The sequence below is a fragment of the Schistocerca nitens genome, chromosome 2, assembly GCF_023898315.1.
Source record: "Schistocerca nitens isolate TAMUIC-IGC-003100 chromosome 2, iqSchNite1.1, whole genome shotgun sequence".
NCBI lineage: Eukaryota > Metazoa > Arthropoda > Insecta > Orthoptera > Acrididae > Schistocerca > Schistocerca nitens.
The window spans coordinates 260,403,303-260,425,166 of NC_064615.1; the positions used below are offsets into that span (position 1 = coordinate 260,403,303).

At 42.4% G+C, this 21,864-nt stretch overlaps 1 protein-coding gene across 6 annotated transcripts in view; it reads left to right on the forward strand.

Annotated features, from left to right (window-relative positions):
• The window catches only part of LOC126235988 (exostosin-3), a 155,777-nt gene that overhangs the window by 65,181 nt on the left and 68,732 nt on the right, over nucleotides 1-21,864 (forward strand). For all 6 annotated transcript variants that reach the window (XM_049944981.1, XM_049944979.1, XM_049944983.1 and 3 more), the window contains 3 exons: nucleotides 4,090-4,305; nucleotides 10,194-10,310; nucleotides 10,597-10,690. In XM_049944981.1, coding sequence (XP_049800938.1) covers nucleotides 4,090-4,305; nucleotides 10,194-10,310; nucleotides 10,597-10,690 — 427 coding nt within the window. The remainder of the gene's footprint in view (nucleotides 1-4,089; nucleotides 4,306-10,193; nucleotides 10,311-10,596; nucleotides 10,691-21,864) is intronic.

Sequence of the window (21,864 nt, forward strand, 5' to 3'; positions counted from 1 at the left end):
AGCAGGCAAAACACTGGTAGTTGTAGAAACGATCAGTATTGTAGTTGTAAATTGTCGTAGCTGTGTTGGGAAAGAACCATAGCTCCAAGCCCTAATAGAAAGCACTGAAGCTCAAAGAGTTATAGGTACAGAAAGCTGGCTAAAGCCGGAAATAAGTTCAGCCAAAATTTTGTCAAACAATCTAACAGTGTTCAGAAAGGGTAGATTAAATACAGTTGGTGGTGGAGTATTTATTGCTGTCAGAAGTAGTTTGCCTTGTACTGAAATTGAAGTAGATAGTTCCTGTGAAGCAGTATGGGTAAAAGTTATACTTGACAATCGGCCTAAACTATTAATTGGATCGTTTTACCGACCCCCCAGACTTTGAAGAAATAGTTGCTGAACAGTTCAAAGAAAACTTTAGTCTCATTTCAAATAGGTATCCCATTCATACAGTTATAGTCGGTGGTGACTTCAATCTACGCTCGATATGCTGGAAAAATTGTACGTTTATAGCCGGTGGCAGGCATAAAGTGTCATCCGAAATTGTACTGAATGCTTTCTCAGAAAATTATTTTGAACAATTAGTTCATGAGCCCACTCGAATTGTAAACGTTTACAAAAGCGTACTTGACCTCTTAGCAACAAATAATTCTGGACAAATAGTGAGTATCGTGACGAATACAGGGATTAGCAATGACAAGGCAGTTGCTGCTAGGCTGAATGCTGTAACATAAAAATGCTTTTAGTGCCGTTTTAAGAGACAGTCTTCACTCCTTCCGATCTGATAATGTAAGCATAGAAAAGTTGTGGAACCGAGCGAGGTGGCGCAGTGGTTAGCACACTGGACTCGCATTCGGGAGGACGACGGTTCAATCCCGCGTCCGGTCATCCTGATTTAGGTTTTCCGTGATTTCCCTAAATCGCTCCAGGCCAATGCCGGGATGGTTCCTTTGAAAGGGCACGGCCGACTTCCTTCCCTAATCCGATGAGACCGATGACCTCGCTGTTTGGTCTCTTCCCCCAAACAACCCAACCCCCCCAAAAGTTGTGGAAAGATTTCAGAGAGTTAGTATCAACAGCAGTTGAGGGATATATACCACATAAATTACTAAGTGATGTTTCTGATCCCCCATGGTACACAAAATGGGTCAGATCACTGTTACAGAAGCAGCGAAAAAAGCATGCCAAATTTAAAAGAACGCAAAATCCTCAAGACTGGCAAAGTTTTACTGAAGTTCAAAATATAGTGCGTACTTCAATGTGAGATGCTTTTAATAATTTCCAAAACAAAACTGTCTCAAAATCTGGCAGAAAAGCCAAAAAGATTCTGGTCATACATAAAGCACACCAGTGGCAAGATGCAATCAATACCTTCAGTGTACAATAACAATGGTGAATTCACTGATGACAGTGCCACTAAAGCAGAGTTATTAAACACGGTTTTCTGAAACTCCACCAAAGAAGACGAAATAAATATTCCTAAATTCAAATCAACAACAACTGCCAAGATGAGAAATATAGAAATAGATATCCTTGGTGTCACGAAGCAGCTTAAATCACTTAATAAAGGCAAGGCTTCCGTTCCAAATTGTATACCAGGCTGGTTCATCTCGGAGTATGCTGATACAATAGCTCCATATTTAGCAATTATACACAACCGCTCTCTCACAGAAAGATGCGTACCTACAGACTGCAAAATTGCTAAAGTCACACCAATACCCAAAAGGGGAAGTAGGAGTAATCCATTGAATTACAGGCTGATATCACTAATGTTGCTTCGCAGAAGGGTTTAGCAACATATATTATATTAAAAAATTATGAAGTACCTCAAAGAAAACAATTTATTGACACACAGTCAGCGCGGATTCAGAAAATATCGTTCTTATGAAACACAACTAGCTCTATATACTAATGAAGTAATGAGTGCTATCGACAGGGGATGTCAGATGGATTCCATATTTCTTTATTTTTAGAAGGCTTTAGACACTGTTCTTCTAACCAAACTGCATGCCTATGGAATATCGCCTCAGTTGTGTGACTGGATTTGTGATTTCCTGTCAGGAAGGTCACAGTTCATAGTAATAGACAGAAAGTAATCGAGTAAAACAGAAGTAATATCTGGCGTTTCCCAAGGAAGTGTTATAGGCCCTCTGTTGTTCCTGATCTATATTAGCGATATAGGAGACTATCTTAGTAGCCGTCTTAGGTTTTTTGCAGATGATGCTTTCATTTACCGTCTTGTGAAGTCATCAGATGACCAAAACAAATTGCAAAATGGTTTAGATAAGATAACTGTATGATGCGAAAAGTGGCAATTGACCCTGAATAAAGAAAAGTGTGAAGTTATCCACATGAGTTCTTAAAGAAATCCACTAAATTTTGATTGTGCGATAAGTCATACGAAATCTGAAGGTTGTAAATTCAACTAAATACTTAGAGATTACAATTACAAATAACCTAAATTGGAACAATCACATAGGTAGTGTTGTGGGTAGAGCAAGCCAAAGACTGAAATTCATTGGCAGAACATTTAGAAGGTGCAACAGGTCTACTAAAGAGACTGCTTACACCACACCTGTTCGCACTATTCTGGAGTATTGGTGTGCAGTGTGGGATCTGCATCAGGTGGGACTGACGGATGACATCAAAAAAGTACAAAGAAGGGTGGCTCATTTTGTATAATCGTGAAATAGGGGAGATAGTGCCACAGACATGATATGTAAATTGGAGTGGCAAGCATTAAAACAAAGGCATTTTTCATTGCGACGGGATCTTCTCATGAAATTTCAATCACCAGTTTTCTCCTCCGACTGCGAAAACATTCTGTTGGCACCCACCTACATAGGGAGAAATGATATCACAATAAAATAAGAGAAATCAGGGCTCGCACAGAAAAATTTAAGTGCTGGTTTTTCCCGCACAGCGTTCGAGAGTGGAACGGTAGAGAGACAGCTTGAAGGTGTTTCATTAAACCCTCTGCCAGACACTTTATTGTGAATAGCAGAGTAATCACGTAGATGTAGATGTAGAGAACTGCATACAGTTTCTCTGAATTTGTTAATTGTTTGTGGAAAGAGTCAAAGATCTCTAGATATCTGGTACTATTTAAGGTTTCATTGAAAAATATGGGACCAATAATGCACATGTCGGACAATGCACGCCAAGCACCTATCTCTTCCCTGAGTGGAGAGGTTCTTCATGCAGAATATATGTGTTGTCCTGCAACCAGTACCTGCAATTCTGGGAGTTTACATAACCTGAAAATGAAACCCGGCTTCACCTGACATGAATTAAGGCAGGGGGTCCAATTAACTGCTAGCAATTGGTGTTAACAGAGAGTTACAATAATGAACCATTATTTCTGATCCTCAGATTTAAACTTGTGCACCACACTTACAAGATAGGCTTTTAATTTCATATCTTTTAGTACATGATGACCTGATAAAAGATACACCAACCTGCTGCAATAATCTCCTTACCAATTTGCGGGGACTTGTCATAATGTCTTTGCGAACTCTGTCTGTAGTTTTCAGGGGTGTCCTATTCATCTGTATATTCTGAATGTATCCTACAGTCCTCCATTTCTTGTACAGGTCGTGAATAGTGCTGGTCGTGGGGAGTTTCCTACGAGGGTACTTGACTTGAAACATTTCTTTACATTCCTTGATGGAACACTCCACAATATCAATTTGCTGTTCTAATGCAAACTGTCCCATTTCTGTAACAGCTAAACAATATGAGTTTCTCACAACAACAACTGACACACAAACACACAACTGCATTCAACTTTCTGATAAAACACAGTGTAGCCAACTTTTGAGACAGTGTTTACACTTCACTAACAGTTTGACTAGAGATGATTAACCAGTACGTGTAGTGCACTGGTTTTATGTGGAACATGGTGTATAACTTATTGAAACCAGTGACCATTGTGAAAGTAAGTGTGACAGTAGATGGCAGTAAAAGACGTTAGAACAGGTTTTATTTTTGTGTTATCTTAAATTATAGTTTGTCTTTTTGAAGTATCACAAAGTGAATTATTTATGCCTCTGTATTTGTGTGTAAAGGGTAGTTAAGGTTATACATCATTTGTTAATTATTTCATAGGCACGTGTCACAGAACTTCATTTCCTGATACGTGCTGTGGGTGATCCAGATTTGTTGGCTATGCGTCGCCAAGGCCGTATGTTGTGGGAACGCTATTTGTCATCTGTGCAAGCGACAGTGGACACAGTGATTGCACTGTTGCGGACAAGATTAGGAATTCCTCCAGTGCCAGTACTGGAAGAACCATCACCTAGTGTGTTCAATGCTTCTTTCATTGTAAGTAATCGATGTATTTGTAATCCTCTAATGCTGTAAAAATCTAAAAACGTTCATGAACTGTAAATTAAACACACACTCATTTCATATTGTGGAGTGTTTGTGTTGCGACAATTATCACACTTAAGGGGAAAAGTATCTGTTGTCTGTTTAAGTCTGTAAAATTTGAGGTGAAAACGTGGAAAATGGGAATCTTCAATCTAAAACAGCATTACTTATAACCTTTTGATGTTTACTATAACTTTTTTTTTTGCTTAATGTTTTCTCCCACTTTGCCATACCTATGGCTACTGCATTTCTCCTGTGGAAAATGGTTCCCAAGTTCCAAGAACACTCTGATAGTTTTTGTTCCTCTCCTCTGTAATAGTTTTGCAGGATGAAAGAGGTTGTGATTGTGTGATGTTATACATGTCATTTCAGTTTTATAATATTGCTACAGAGCACATTAATTTTTAATACCAAGCTGTCACAATGAAAATTATCGGAGGGTTTTGCTGAAAATTGTGCCAACTTATCAGTTTTTCTCATATTTGTATATGCTTTTTACTGTCTCATTTGATATCTAAATTATGCCAACTTATCAGTTTTTGTCATGTTTTTATTTGCTTTTTACTGTCTCACTTGATATCTGAACAGTTTTGTCTATGAAAAATAGAGCATTAAAGTGTCTGTATAATTCTTGATCTCGTACAAATTATGACAGTTGGAAACTGAGTGTGTTGGCACATACATTGCGGTTTTAATAGTTAGTGGAGCAGATGTTGATGATGTATTTACTAGTTTTGGGAAAGCACTAAATACAGCTCCATACTCTTAATCTATCAAACAGAATATTTGTCTACAGAATATCTGACCAGGTATGTGATTGGTTGTTCATAGTAAATGGATTTCAGTACACTTGCTCTACATGTATAATGTGGAAAAAGAAGTGTGATAGAACATCACTATTGACAGTTTTATAAATGGCATGGCGAGTAACTTTGATAACTGTCTCCGAAAATTGTATAATGTCATTGGGTAATGCAGAAAGAGTGATATGTCAACAGAATTTGATTTGTGACCATCCTAATGAAATGACCAGTGATTCATTTGCCTGCCGTAGTGTTTCATAATTAGCTGGATAATATGAAGATTGTTCTTTTTGGGTTGATAATGGTCATGGCATCATAGAAAAATTGGACAATACTTATGGGCAGCTGATAGTTTAGGTGTACTCTCCTAAGGTCATGCTATATGATTTGGTATGTTTTGGTTTTGGTTAGATGTGGTTGAACAGCAAAAATATAGTAAGCAATAAACTTTTTTTCCTTTTTTGTGGAATTTATCAGCAAGAAAAAGTTTCATAAAGGTTTGAAATTTGTGTAAAGTTTGTTGCAGTTCACTAAGTGCTCTCGTTCTCAAATACTGGATAGCGCCCATAGTAGCTGTGAATTATGCGGTGTGTACATTATGAAACAGTGTGGAAGTATGGATTAAACACACTGAAGATTGTATAACCATTGTATTCATTACTTTGAATTGTATCATGTAGTGCATATCAATCAAGTATGGTATTTTCACAATTTTGATAAAGTTCAAAAGTCAAAGAGCAAATACATTTTTCAAATAGCAAGTATTTTTCTGTAGTTAGAGTAACATTTTTGAAGTCAGTAGGTATCTTGTACTACCCATTTTCTTAAGCAGCCTATGTTCTTCCTCAGGGTTCAAGCTGTCTCCTTAACAAATTTCATCGAAACTGGTTCAGCAGGTTACTAATAATATATTTAAACATCATGCATGATGCAGCAGTTTTTCACATATGTCAGTGTTTATGACGTTGTATATCTTGAACTACGTGTCATACATACATGTAATTTTGCAGTTGTGTTAAGTGGTACATGTGAACACTGTGAAATGTGTCATGAATACAGTTAGTAGTAAAGAAGTAATAAATTAAAAACTTCATGCCTGAGAGAGATGATGGTAGTTGTGGTACGAGGTACCCTCCGCCATGCACCGTATGGTGGATTGCGGAGTATGGATGTAGATGTATATGTAGATGCGAAAATGAACAATGAAAATGCAGTAAGTTACTAACTCTATTCTTTACGTCTTTTTTTTTGGGGGGGGGGGTGTTAGTGAAAAAAAATTTGTAAAGGTTCAAAATTGTGTGTAAAGTTTGTTGCCGGTCACTAAGTGCTCTCATTCTCAAATACTGGATACATAAAATATGGGTATTTGTGCGTTATGATATACACTTCTCTTTCACCCACACCCAGCCCCACCCCTGTAGTAGGTAGGTTGTTCTTACCCCCACAATGATTCTTTCCAGACAGTAAGTGATTTGTTTACCAAATTTGGTTGAAATCGGTCCATTGGTTTTTCAGGATATGTGGAGTATACATACATACATAAATACATACATATCTAAAAACAAATATGACGTAACTTACCAAACGAAAGCGTTGGTACGTTGATAGACACACAAACACACATACAAAATTCAAGCTTTCGCAACCCACGGTTGCTTCATCAGGAAAGAGGGAAGGAGAGGGAAAGATGAAAGGATGTGGGTTTTAAGGGAGAGGGTAAGGAGTCATTCCAATCCCGGGAGCGGCAAGACTTACCTTAGGGGGAAAAAAGGACAGGTATACACTTGTATACCTGTCCTTTTTTCCCCCCTAAGGTAAGTCTTGCCGCTCCCGGGATTGGAATGACTCCTTACCCTCTCCCTTAAAACCCACATCCTTTCGTCTTTCCCTCTCCTTCCCTCTTTCCTGATGAAGCAACCGTGGGTTGTGAAAGCTTGAATTTTGTGTGTGTGTTTGTGTTTGTTTGTGTGTCTATCAACATACCAATGCTCTCGTTTGGTAAGTTTCATCATCTTTGTTTTTAGATATATTTTTTCCCACGTGGAATGGTTCCCTCTATTATATAAATACATACATACATACATACATACCCTTTTATAATATAATATTTATGAATATCTTTTTTCCATGATGCAATTTTTTTATGAAATACAACCTACATGGTGCCCATAGCTACCCTGAAGTTAGCAGTGAAAACCCATCTAGTAGTTTTGGAGATTAGCATGATCATACAGACAGACAAACAGAAAGACAAAGTTTTGCTAAAACTTTAAATCACAATATCTTTTTCCTCTATGATCAGATTTTGATGAACTAAAGCCTACACTGTGCCCCAAACTACACTCAAGTTACCTGCAAAAACCCATGAAAATTTGTGTAGTAATTTTGGAGATATGCCAGTCAAAGACAAGGCAGACAGACATGACAGTTTTGTAGATTTGTTATTAGCATAGATTTATCTGAGACAGACCTCCGTCTCTCTCTCTCTCTCTCTCTCTCTCTCTCTCTCTCTCTCTCTCTCTCTCTCTCTCTCTCTCGTATGTGTGTGCGTGCACGCGCATGTGGTGGGGTCTCTACACAGGAAATTTGAGCTCTGATTTGGTTTGCCTCCCAGAGGCCAAAGTCGTTTATTTGATAAGAACATGATTGTTACAAGTGGGGAAATGCTCCTAAGACGAATCTCTCTCTTTTTAAAAGACACTGACAGAAAAATAGGAACCAGCTGCCTCAATCACCATTCCAAATCCTCACCAGAGTTTTGATATGCAGACATATTGGTGTTCTTTTAACACAGAACATTCTACCACTGTCTCCATTTTCTCCCGTTGATCAACAGTGTGTCCCAGTGCCACTGCCTCCTCTCTTCCTTTATGCTGTCTCCTTTCATCCTCCTTTCCCACTGACACTGAGTCCAACTTACGACACCTAAAATATTCTCAGGAGTACAACTTATTTTTTCCACTTTATCTACAAGTTAAAAATTCTGTTCCAAATGTGTTTTCCAGTTTCCCGATTGTGAACTTTCCTCTCTCTTGGGCTTCCACTGGTATTGTCTTGAACCATCTCTTTCTTTTTCACTGCCACTTTCTCTCTCCCACCCTCACTGTCTCCTCTGTCTTTCTCACCATCTGTCACACTCTTGTCTCTCTTCCATCGTCACTGCACTGTCCACCTGCTTCTCACTTTCAGCAAAAAAAGTGTGAATATGTTTGCATTACAAAATTTTTGTTGAGGAAGGCAGAATGACATTTGAGACAGCAGATCCCCCACTCTTCTGTCAGAGTCTTCTAAAGAAGAACACATTCAGTTTTTTTGTGCTCTGTCAGGAACATTTGTGCAATGGTTCCCTTCTTTACCTTGCTAGAGCAGGTTGTGCTGCTTATATAAAATGAATTCTATAATTCAGTAAAATTTTGGTAGTTTGCTGTATTTATGTGCTTCAGCACATTTATACATGTTGACACGCATAAATAAAAAAAAGAAAACATAATAAAAAGTTAACACACAACTGCTTCCTTTACGTTTTTTCTGGATACTTTGCTCATCAATCGCAAGCCCAGCATATGCAAATAACCTGATAGGTTGGGCAACCACATCTAAAAAACTTGTATGTAATGTGAAGGACAATCAAATAATTTAAAATCAGAAATAACTTATATATTAAGAGTGAAAATGTTATTAGAAATATTTGGCTGAATTTGCAGACTTAGAAGTTTTAACAATTGTTGACAGTTATTTTATGTTCTTTTCAGGCATATTAAGACCCTTTTTAGACTTTTTTTTCCGCTGCAATACCATGTTGGGCATATTTGTGAAGTTATAAAGTGCCCATTATACAGAGACAGTGAGTCATAAAGTTTTCTTGGTGAAAAAACGCTGCAAAAGAAAAAGAAAGAAAAAAAAAAGTTTGGTGACCTCAGAAACCTTTCCATGTATCTAAAAACTCACTATTTGTTCACTATATCAGTTAAAACTACATTTACACCTCAGACTGGATAGTACATGCCTGTTTTAGGCATATAAGTACGGTAATTTTCAGCCTATTTCTTGGTAACGGATACTGATATCGAAAAAAAAATTCAAGCCTCCCTGAGAACATAGTCTTAAGTATTTATGGCAAAAATTTCAACAATCTGCCATGAATAGAAGTTGTAAAAGTGACCACCCCCACAATTGTTAATTGTTAATTTTCATTAGGGACTGTTGTGGATCAAACGGTCTTTTTATAAGCTGCCTAAGGTCCACCTAAGATCACATCTAAATGCAATAGAACCAACTGATTTGCTCTTTTTGTCTGGGCTGGCGAAGTGTGTAATGGTTCAATTTTTATACTATAGGATAGCTACAGTATGCCCATTCTTTTGAATGGTATACAAATGCTCACAGGGCTAAAGGCTATCCAAAACACTTGACCCCTTACCGAGCGAGGTGGCGCAGTGGTTAGCACACTGGACTCGCATTCGGGAGGACGGCGGTTCAATCCCGTCTCCGGCCATCCTGATTTAGGTTTTCCGTTATTTCCCTAAATCCTTTCAGGCAAATGCCGAGATTGTTCCTTGGAAAGGGCACGGCCGATTTCCTTCCCCCGTCCTTCCCTAACCCGAGCTTGCACTCCGTCTCTAATGACCTCGTTGTCGATGCGACTTTAAACACTAATCTCCTCCTCCACTTGACCCCTTATCTCTGATATGACTCCCTGAAAAATCACGTTTTCACTCATGGCTTTCTGGAACATATTGGTACCATGCACAGACTGATTGGTGGTCATCATTTTGAGACAGACTGTTTATCCATATATTTCTATTGATTCTGCCATTTTATTATTTCTAATTTTCATTGAAGCTGTACCCATGAAAGCGCTGATGTTTTAGAGATAAACTTAGGAGGAAATCAATTTATGATGAGCTGTTTCTGTATCCCTATTTCAGACTGAATATTATTGTAGAAAGCCATAAATATTTTCCAGAACTCGTATAGCACAAATTTTAAAATCAGCTTTCACAGTAAGATAGTGCTTCCAATTGAAATCCTTTATAGCCGCTGAAGACTGACGCCATCGTTGCAGAGGCTGAGCCAGAGGAGAGCCTGGGACCAATTGAACCTCCGTATGCTTCACCAAAATTTAAACGAAATTTCACCGTACTTCTTACTCAGGTATGTTCCATTACACTGTTCATCATGCTTCTTTTTTATCATTTAATTTGATTATTATAAAGGAAAACAGTTTCTGGCATTGAGTTGATACTAACCATAAAAACTGCTTTGCATTAAAACTTCAGAACTGCTTGAGGATCTCATCTAGCTGACATGGTATAAATGAATTTTTTTACTTAAATTATTATGATTGTGCTGGCCTCAGTATATCATCCATTGGACTAATTAGTGAGTGAGAGCAGTAACTGTGTGATAGTTTTTACTACCTCTTTTTTTTTTTTTGCAGGGACATGAGTTGTGGAATGACTGGGGAGATCCATTTCGGCTCTATCCACAGTTACCTTTTGATACTGTACTTCCATCAGATGCTAAATTCTTAGGTAAGGCGAAGATTTAAAATCAATAAAAATACTTTTATGCTCCTTCACTGTTCTTACAACACAAAATCATGTCTGTTACGTATTTTTTCATTGATGGTAAGTGTATCATTTAACTCCAATGGAAAATTTTTCTGTACATCAATGGAGACACACAACTAAGGGAATTATTTTAAACAGATAATTGCCATAGGCGGAAAATATGTTCCTAAGAAAGTTAAGGCACATATTGTTAAGTCATGAAATGCTGCAAAATATAACTGAGTTACAAGTGGGATGTGAACTACCTCAAACTGGATGTGAACTATATCGCAGAGGATTCCATTTAGTACCTGCTGTGTTCAAAGTCATCAGTTAAAGTGCAATGATAAGGTGCGCATATATATATATGCTTTCGCAACAAACGGTTGCTTCATCAGGAAAGAGGGAGGGAGAGGGAAAGACGAAAGGATGTGGGTTTTAAGGGAGAGGGTAAGGAGTCATTCCAGTCCCGGGAGCGGAAAGACTTACGTTAGGGGGAAAAAAGGACGGGTATACACTCGGGCGCACACACACACATATCCATCCACACATATACAGACACAAGCAGACATATTCAAAGACAAAGAGTTTGGGCAGAGATGTCAGTTGAGGTGGAAGTGCAGAGGCAAAGATGTTGTTGAATGACAGGTGAGGTATGAGTGGCGGCAACTTGAAATTAGCGGAGGTTGAGGCCTGGTGGGTAACGGGAAGAGAGGATATGTTGAAGAGCAAGTTCCCATCTCCGGAGTTCGGATAGGTTGGTGTTAGTGGGAAGTATCCAGATAACCCGGACGGTGTAACACTGTGCCAACATGTGCTGGCCGTGCACCAAGGCATGTTTAGCCACAGGGTGATCCTCATTACCAACAAACACTGTCTGCTTGTGTCCATTCATGCGAATGGACAGTTTGTTGCTGGTCATTCCCACATAGAATGCGTCACAGTGTAGGCAGGTCAGTTAGTAAATCACGTGGGTGCTTTCACACGTGGCTCTGCCTTTGATCGTGTACACCTTCCGGGCTACAGGACTGGAGTAGGTGGTGGTGGGAGAGTGCATGGGACAGGTTTTACACCGGGGGCGGTTACAAGGGTAGGAGCCAGAGGGTAGGGAAGGTGGTTTGGGGATTTCATAGGGATGAACTAAGAGGTTACGAAGGTTAGGTGGACGGCGGAAAGACACTCTTGGTGGAGTGGGGAGGATTTCATGAAGGATGGATCTCATTTCAGAGCAGGATTTGAGGAAGAGAGCCACATTCAGAGTCTGATCCAGTCCCGGAAAGTATCCTGTCACAAGAGGGGCACTTTTGTGGTTCTTCTGTGGGAGGTTCTGGGTTTGACGGGATGAAGAAGTGGCTCTGGTTATTTGCTTCTGTACCAGGTCGGGAGGGTAGTTGCGGGATGTGAAAGCTGTTGTCAGGTTGTTGGTGTAATGGTTCAGAGATTCCGGACTGGAGCAGATTCGTTTGCCACGAAGACCTAGGCTGTAGGGAAGGGACCGTTTGATGTGGAATGGGTGGCAGCTGTCATAATGGAGGTACTGTTGCTTGTTGGTGGGTTTGATGTGGACGGATGTGTGAAGCTGGCCATTGGACAGATGGAGGTCAACGTCAAGGAAAGTGGCGTGGGATTTGGAGTAGGACCAGGTGAATCTGATGGAACCAAAGGAGTTGAGGTTGGAGTGGAAATTCTGGAGTTCTTCTTCACTGTGAGTCCACATCATAAAGATGTCATCAATAAATCTGTACGAAACTTTGGGTTGGCAGGCCTGGGTAACCAAGAAGGCTTCCTCTAAGCGACCCATGAATAGGTTGGCGTACAAGGGGGCCATCCTGGTACCCATGGCTGTTCTCTTTAATTGTTGGTATGTCTGGCCTTCAAAAGTGAAGAAGTTGTGGGTCAGGATGAAACTGGCTAGGGTAATGAGGAAAGAAGTTTTAGGTAGGGTGGCAGGTGATCGGCGTGAAAGGAAGTGCTCCATCGCAGCGAGGCCCTTGACGTGCGGAATATTTGTGTATAAGGAAGTGGTATCAATGGTTACAAGGATGGTTTCTGGGGGTAACGGATTGGGTAAGGATTCCAGGCGTTCGAGAAAGTGGTTGGTGTCTTTGATGAAGGATGGGAGACTGCATGTAATGGGTTGAAGGTGTTGATCTACGTAGGCAGAGATACGTTCTGTGGGGGCTTGGTAACCAGCTACAATGGGGCGGCCGGGATGATTGGGTTTGTGAATTTTAGGTAGAAGGTAGAAGGTAGGGGTGCGGGGTGTCGGTGGGGTCAGGAGGTTGATGGAGTCAGGTGAAAGGTTTTGCAGAGGGCTTAAGGTTCTGAGGATTCGTTGAAGCTCCGCCTGGACATCAGGAATGGGATTACCTTGGCAAACTTTGTATGTGGTGTTGTCTGAAAGCTGACTCAGTCCCTCCGCCACATACTCCCGGTGATCAAGTACCACTGTCGTGGAACCCTTGTCCGCCGGAAGAATGACGATGGATTGGTCAGCCTTCAGATCACGGATAGCCTGGGCTTCAGCAGTGGTGATGTTGGGAGTAGGATTAAGGTTTTTTAAGAAGGACTGAGAGGCAAGGCTGGAAGTCAGAAATTCCTGGAAGGTTTGGAGAGGGTGATTTTGAGGAAGAGGAGCTGGGTCCCGCTGTGACGGAGGACGGAACTGTTCCAGGCAGGGTTCAATTTGGATATTGTCTTGGGGAGTTGGATCATTAGGAGTAGGATTAGGATCATTTTTCTTCGTGGCAAAGTGATATTTCCAGCAGAGAGTACGAGTGTAGGACAGTAAATCTTTGACAAGGGCTGTTTGGTTGAATCTGGGAGTGGGGCTGAAGGTGAGGCCTTTGGATAGGACCGAGGTTTCGGATTGGGAGAGAGGTTTTGAGGATAGGTTAACTACTGAATTAGGGTGTTGTGGTTACAGATTGTGTTGATTGGAATTTTGATGTTTTGGAGGAAGTGGAGCTGGAGGTGGGACATTGAGTAGATGGGAGAGACTGGGTCTGTGTGCAATGAGAGGAGGTTGAGGTTTGTTGGAAAGGTTGTGAAGGGTGAGTGAGTTGCCTTTCCGGAGGTGGGAAACCAGGAGATTGGATAGTTTTTTGAGGTGGAGGGTGGCATGCTGTTCTAATTTGTGGTTGGCCTGTAGGAGGATGCTCTGAACAGCCGGTGTGGATGTGGGAGAGGAAAGATTGAGGACTTTTATTAAGGATAGGAGTTGACGGGTGTGTTCATTGGCTGAGTTGATGTGTAGGTGAAGGATTAGGTGGGTAAGGGCAATGGATTGTTCAGTTTGGAACTGGTATAGGGACTGATGGAAAGAAGGGTTGCAGCCAGAGATGGGTACTTTAAGTGTGAGGCCTTTGGGGGTAATGCCAAATGTCAGACAAGCCTGAGAAAATAAAATATGGGAGCGTAATCTGGCTAGGGGGAAGGCATGTTTGCGGAGGGAATGTAAATAAAACTTAATGGGGTCGTTGTGGGGGTGTTGTGAGGGTGACATGGTATTAGAAGGTGGAAAGTGTAACATGAGGCTGAAATGAAAATAAAAATATATGGGGAGAGATAAAGGTGAACTAGAAAGCAACTGGAGTACTGGTGTGAAAAAAGGCGAAAAAGTGTTGGTTAGAGGTGGGCTATGTTGATCCTATGGTGAACTTGGGTTGGTAGACAACGATGTGCATAAAGGTTAGGTGGTTGTGTTGCCGCCACAACACGTTAAAGGGTGGAGAAATTCTGGACAATTTCGAAAAAACTATGTGTAAATGTATTAAAAGGAGTGGTTTTGTGGTGGCAGATTATGAAAATGAGACTAACAATTGTCTGACAAGAAATAATGACGTTAAAACCTGTGGGAAGCGGCTAAAAATGATCAGTGATGTGAGAAAAATGGAAATGGAAATAAAGCAAAAGTTATTAGAACTAGCCGAAATGGTTGTTTAATAGGTGAAAGGCACTGTTTGTGAACTAGAAACGGTGGATTTTATAGCAGCGGTGGTGTTGAAAGTGTAAAAAAAATTTTTTTGGTTATGGTTTGTAAATGGGTTACGTATTATTATTTATTATGGAGTATATATCGGTGGGATAAAATTGTATAGTAGAATACGGTAAAAAGGAGAAGGTAAATACAAAGTAAAACTACTGGCAAAAACAGAAAGAGAAAATAAGACACCAGAAAAGATTTCGAAATGTAACAGCGACAATAACAAACGTAATTGTTGGGCTCAAATTAATGATATGAATATAACAGAGGGAAACATTCCACGTGGGAAAAATATATGTAAAAACAAAGATGATGTGACTTACCAAACGAAAGCGCTGACAGGTCGATAGACACACAAACAAACACAAACATATACACAAAATTCAAGCTTTCGCAACAAACGGTTGCTTCATCGGGAAAGAGGGAAGGAGAGGGAAAGACGGTAAGGGAGAGGGTAAGGAGTCATTCCAATCCCGGGAGCGGAAAGACTTACCTTAGTGGGAAAAAAGGACAGGTACACTCTCGCACACACACGCATATCCATCCGCATATACACAGACACAAGCAGACATTTGTAAAGGCAAAGAGTTTGGGCAGAAATGTCAGTCGAGGCGGAAGTGCAGAGGCAAAGATGTTGTTGAAAGACAGATGAGGTATGAGCGGCGGCAACTTGAAATTAGCAGAGGTTGAGGCCTGGCAGATAACGAGAAGAGAGGATATACTGAAGGGCAAGATACCATGTCCGGAGTTCTGACAGGTTGGTGTTAGTGGGAAGTATCCAGATAACCCGGACGGTGTAACACTGTACCAAGATGTGCTGACCGTGCACCAAGGCATGTTTAGCCACAGGGTGATCCTCATTACCAACAAACACTGTTTCCCTGTGTCCATTCATGCGAATGGACAGTTTGCTGCTGGTCATTCCCACATAGAAAGCTTCACAGTGTAGGCAGGTCAGTTGGTAAATCACGTGGATGCTTTCACACGTGGCTCTGCCTTTGATCGCGTACACCTTCCAGCTTACAGGACTGGAGTAGGTGGTGGTGGGAGGGTGCATGGGACAGGTTTTACACCGGGGCGGTTACAAGGGTAGGAGCCAGAGGGTAGGGAAGGTGGTTTGGGGATTTCATAGGGATGAACTAACAGGTTACGAAGGTTAGGTGGATGGCGGAAAGACACTCTTGGTGGAGTGGGGAGGATTTCATGAAGGATGGATCTCATTTCAGGGCAGGATTTGAGGAAGTCGTATCCCTGCTGGAGAGCCACATTCAGAGTCTGATCCAGTCTCGGCAAGTATCCTGTCACAAGAGGGGCACTTTTGCGGTTCTTTTGTGGGAGGTTCTGGGTTTGAGGAGATGAGGAAGTGGCTCTGGTTATTTGCTTCTGTACCAGGTCAGGAGGGTAGTTGCGGGATGCGAAAGCTGTTTTCAGGTTGTTGGTGTAATGGTTCAGGGATTCCAGACTGGAGCAGATTCGTTTGCCACGAAGACCTAGGCTGTAGGGAAGGGACCGTTTGATGTGCAATGGGTGGCAGCTGTAATAATGGAGGTACTGTTGCTTGTTGGTGGGTTTGATGTGGACGAACGTGTGAAGCTGGCCATTGGTCAGATGGAGGTCAACGTCAAGGAAAGTGGCATGGGATTTAGAGTAGGACCAGGTGAATCTGATGGAACCAAAGGAGTTGAGGTTGGAAAGAAAATTCTGGAGTTCTTCTTCACTGTGAGTCCAGATCATAAAGATGTCATCAATAAATCTGTACCAAACTTTGGGTTGGCAGGCCTGGGTAATCAAGAAGGCTTCCTCTAAGCGACCCATGAATAGGTTGGCGTATGAGGGGGGACATCCTGGTACCCATGGCTGTTCCCTTTAATTGTTGGTATGTCTGGCCTTCAAAAGTGAAGAAGTTGTGGGTCAGGATGAATCCGGCTAAGGTAATGAAGAAAGAGGTTTTAGGTAGGGTGGCAGGTGATCGGCGTGAAAGGAAGTGCTCCATCGCAGCGAGGCCCTGGACGTGCGGAATATTTGTGTATAAGGAAGTGGCATCAATGGTTACAAGGATGGTTTCCGGGGGTAACAGACTGGGTAAAGATTCCAGGCGTTTGAGAAAGTGGTTGGTGTCTTTGATGAAGGATGGGAGACTGCATGTAATGGGTTGAAGGTGTTGATCTACGTAGGCAGAGATACGTTCTGTGAAATATGTTCTGTGAAATCCCCAAACCACCTTCCCTACTCTCTGGCTCCTACCCTTGTAACCGCCCCCCCGGTGTAAAACCTGTCCCATGCACCCTCCCACCACCACCTACTCCAGTCCTGTAACCCGGAAGGTGTACACGATCAAAGGCAGAGCCACATGTGAAAGTACCCACGTGATTTACCAGCTGACCTGCCTACACTGTGAAGCTTTCTACTTGGAAATGACCAGCAACAAACTGTCCATTTGCATGAATGGACACAGGCAGACATTGTTTGTTGGTAATGAGGATCACCCTGTGGCTAAACATGCCTTGGTGTACGGCCAGCACATGTTGGTACAGTGTTACACTGTCCGGGTTATCTGGATACTTCCCACTAACACCAACCTGTTTTAACTCTGGAGATGGGCTCTTGCCCTTCAGTATATCCTCTCTTCTTGTTATCCGCCAGGCCTCAATCTCCGCTAATTTCAATTTGCCGCCGCTCATACCTCACCTGTCTTTCAACATCTTTGCCTCTGTACTTCAGCCTCGACTGACATCTCTGCCCAAATGTCTGCTTTGTGTGTGTGTGCGCGCGCGCGTGAGTGTATACCTGTCCTTTTTTCCCCCTAAGGTAAGTCTTTCCACTCCCGGGAATGGAATGACTCCTTACCCTCTCCCTTAAAACCCACATCATTTCGTCTTTCCCTCTCCTTCCCTCTTTCCTGATGAAGCAACCGTTGGTTGCGAAAGCTATAATTTTGTGTGTATGTTTGTGTTTGTTTGTGTGTCTATCGACCTGCCAGCACTTTCGTTTGGTAAGTCACATCATTTTTGTTTTTAGATATATTTTTCCCACGTGGAATGTTTCCCTCTATTATATTCATATCATTAATTTGAACCCAACAGTTATGTTTGTTATTGTCACTGTTGCATTTCGAAATCTTTCCTTTCAACTTATTTTCTCTTTCTGTTTTTGCAAGTAGTTTCACTTTGTATTCACCTTCTCCTCTTTACCGAATCTACCATACAATTTTATCCTACCTATATATACTCAATAATACGTAACCCACTTCCAAACCATGACCAAAAAAATTTTTTCCGCTTTCAACACTACCACTGCTATAAAATCCACCGTTTCCAGTTCACAAACAGCTCCTTTTAGTTATTGAACAGCCATTTGAGCTAGTTCTAATAACTTTCGCTTTTTTTCCATTTCTGTTTTTCCCACATCATTGATCTTTTTTAGCCGCTTCCCACAGGTTTTAACGTCATTATTTCTTCGTCAGACAATTGTTAGCCTCATTTTCACAATCTGCCACCACAAAACCACTCCTTTTAATACATTTACACGCAGTTTTTTTCGAAATTTACCCGTATTGCTCCATCCTTTAACGTGTTTTGGCGGCAACACTACCACCTAACCTTTGTGCACATAGTTGTCTACCAACCCAAGTTCACCACAGGATCAACGTAGCCCAGCTCTAACCAACACTTTTTAGCCTTTTTTCATGCCAAATCTCCAGTTACTTTCTAGTTCACCTTTATCTCTCCCCATATATTTTTATTTTCATTTCAGCCTCATGTTACACTTTCCACCTTCTAATACCATGTCACCCTCACAACATCCCCACAATGACCCCATTAAGTTTTATTTACATTCCCTCCGCAAACATGCCTTCACCCTAGCCAGATTACACTCCCATATTTTATTTTCTCAGGCTTGTCTGACATTTGGCATTACCCCCAAAGGCCTCACACTTAAAGTATCCATCTCTGGCTGCAACCCTTCTTTCCATCAGTCCCTATACCAGTTCCAAACTGAACAATCCATTCCCCTCACCCACCTAATCCTTCACCTACACATCAACTCAGCCAATGAACACACCCGTCAACTCCTATCCTTAATAAAAGTCCTCAATCTTTCCTCTCCCACATCCACACCGGCTGTTCAGAGCATCCTCCTCCAGGCCAACCGCAAATTAGAACAGCATGCCACCCTCCACCTCAAAAAACTATCCAATCCCCTGGTTTCCCACCTCCGGAAAGGCAACTCACTCACCCTTCACAACCTTTCCAGCAAACCTCGACCTCCTCTCATTGCACACAGACCCAGTCTCTACCATCTACTCAATCTCCCAATTCCAGCTCCACTCCCCCCAAAACCTCAAAATTCCAATCAACACAATCTGTAACCACAACACCCTAATTCAGTAGTTAACCTTTCCTCCAAACCTCTCTCCCAATCCGAAACCTCTGTCCTATCCAAAGGCCTCACCTTCAGCCCCACTCCCAGATTCAACCAAACAGCCCTTGTCAAAGATTTACTGTCCTACACCCGTACTCTCTGCTGGAACTATCACTTTTCCACGGAGAAAAATGATCCTAATCCTACTCCTAATGATCCAACTCCCCAAGACTATCCAAATTGAACCCTGCCTGGAACAGTTCCGTCCTCCGTCACAGCGGGACCCAGCTCCTCTTCCTCAAAATCACCCTCTCCAAACCTTCCAGGAATTTCTGACTTCCAGCCTTGCCTCTCAATCCTTCTTAAAAAAACCTTAATCCTACTCCCAACATCACCACTGCTGAAGCCCAGGCTATCCGTGATCTGAAGGCTAACCAATCCATCGTCATTCTTCCGGCGGACAAGTGTTCCACGACCGTGTTACTTGATCGTCGGGAGTATGTGGCTGTGGGACTGTGTCAGCTTTCAGACAACACCACATACAAAGTTTGTCAAGGTAATCCCATTCCTGATGTCCAGGCGGAGCTTCAAGGAATCCTCAGAACCTTAGGCCCCCTATAAAACCTTTCACCTGACCCCACCAACCTCCTGACCCCACCGACACCCCGCACCCCTACCTTCTACCTTCTTCCTAAAATTCACAAACCCAATCATCCCGGTCGCCCCATTGTAGCTGGTTACCAAGCCCCCACAGAAGGTATCTCTGCCTACGTATATCAACACCTTCAACCCATTACATGCAGTCTCCCGTCCTTCATCAAAGACACCAACCACTTTCTCGAACGCCTGGAATCCTTACCCAATCCGTTACCCCCGGAAACCATCCTTGTAACCATTGATGCCACTTCCTTATACACAAATATTCCGCACGTCCAGGGCCTCGCTGTGATGGAGCACTTCCTTTCACACCGATCACCTGCCACCCTACCTAAACCCTCTTTCTCATTACATTAGCCACAACTGCTTCACATTTGAAGGCCAGACATACCAACAATTAAAGGGAACAGCCATGGGTACCAGGATGGCCCCCTCTTACGCCAACTTATTCATGGGTCGCTTAGAGGAAGCCTTCTTGGTTACCCAGGCCTGCCAACCCAAAGTTTGGTACAGATTTATTGATGACATCTTCATGATCTGGATTCACAGTGAAGAAGACCACCAGAATTTCCTCTCCAACCTCAACTCCTTTGGTTCCATCAGATTCACCTGGTCCTACTCTAAATCCCATGCCACTTTCCTTGACGTTGACCTCCACCTGTCCAATGGCCAGCTTCACACGTCCGTCCACATCAAACCCACCAACAGGCAACAGTACCTCCATTATGACAGCTGCCACCCATTCCACATCAAATGGTCCCTTCCCTACAGCCTAGGTCTTCGTGGCAAACGAATCTGCTCCAGTCTGGAATCCCTGAACCATTACACCAACAACCTGAAAACAGCTTTCACATCCCGCAACTACCCTCCCGACCTGGTACAGAAGCAAATAACCAGAGCCACTTCCTCATCCCTTCAAACCCAGAACCTCCCACAGAAGAATCCCAAAAGTGCCCCTCTTGTGACAGGATACTTTCCGGGACTGGATCAGACTCTGAATGTGGCTCTCCAGCAGGGATACGACTTCCTCAAATCCTGCCCTGAAATGAGATCCATCCTTCATGAAATCCTCCCCACTCCACCAAGAGTGTCTTTCCACCGTCCACCTAACCTCCGTAACCTCTTAGTTCATCCCTATGAAATCCCCAAACCACCTTCCCTACCCTCTGGCTCCTACCCTTGTAACCGCCCCCGGTGTAAAACTTGTCCCATGCACCCTCCCACCACCACTTACTCCAGTCCTGTAACCCGGAAGGTGTACACGATCAAAGGCAGAGCCACGTGTGAAAGCACCCACGTGATTTACTAACTGACCTGCCTACACTGTGAAGCTTTCTATGTGGGAATGAACAGCAACAAACTGTCCATTCCCATGAATGGACACAGGCAAACAGTGTTTGTTGGTAATGAGGATCACCCTGTGGCTAAACATGCCTTGGTGCACGGCCAGCACATCTTGGCACAGTGTTACACCGTCCGGGTTATCTGGATACTTCCCACTAACACCAACCTGTCAGAACTCCGGAGATGGGAACTTGCTCTTCAACATATCCTCTCTTCCCGTTACCCACCAGGCCTCAACCTCCGCTAATTTCAAGTTGCCGCCACTCATACCTCACCTGTCATTCAACAACATCTTTGCCTCTGCACTTCCACCTCGACTGACATCTCTGCCCAAACTCTTTGCCTTTACAAATGTCTGCTTGTGTCTGTATATGTGTGGATGGATATGCGTGTGTGTGCGAGTGTATACCCGTCCTTTTTTCCCCCTAAGGTCAGTCTTTCCGCACCCGGAATTGGAATGACTCCTTACCCTCTCCCTTAAAACCCACATCCTTTCGTCTTTCCCTCTCCTTCCCTCTTTCCTGATGAAGCAACCGTTGGTTGCGAAAGCTTGAATTTTGTGTGTATGTTTGTGTGTGTTTGTGTGTCTATCGACCTGCCAGCACTTTCGTTTGGTAAGTCACATCATCTTTGTTTTTTATATTTGCTACTACATACAGCAGTGATTAATTCAGTTCATATAGAGTCAGCTTGTGAAAATACAAATAATTACTCAGACATTGCCCTTCAGCGCATACTGATAATTTTAGCTAATACAGCTTTTGAACATGGGTCCTCTGTGTCTAGTGCTTCAGTGTGTATGTTCTCT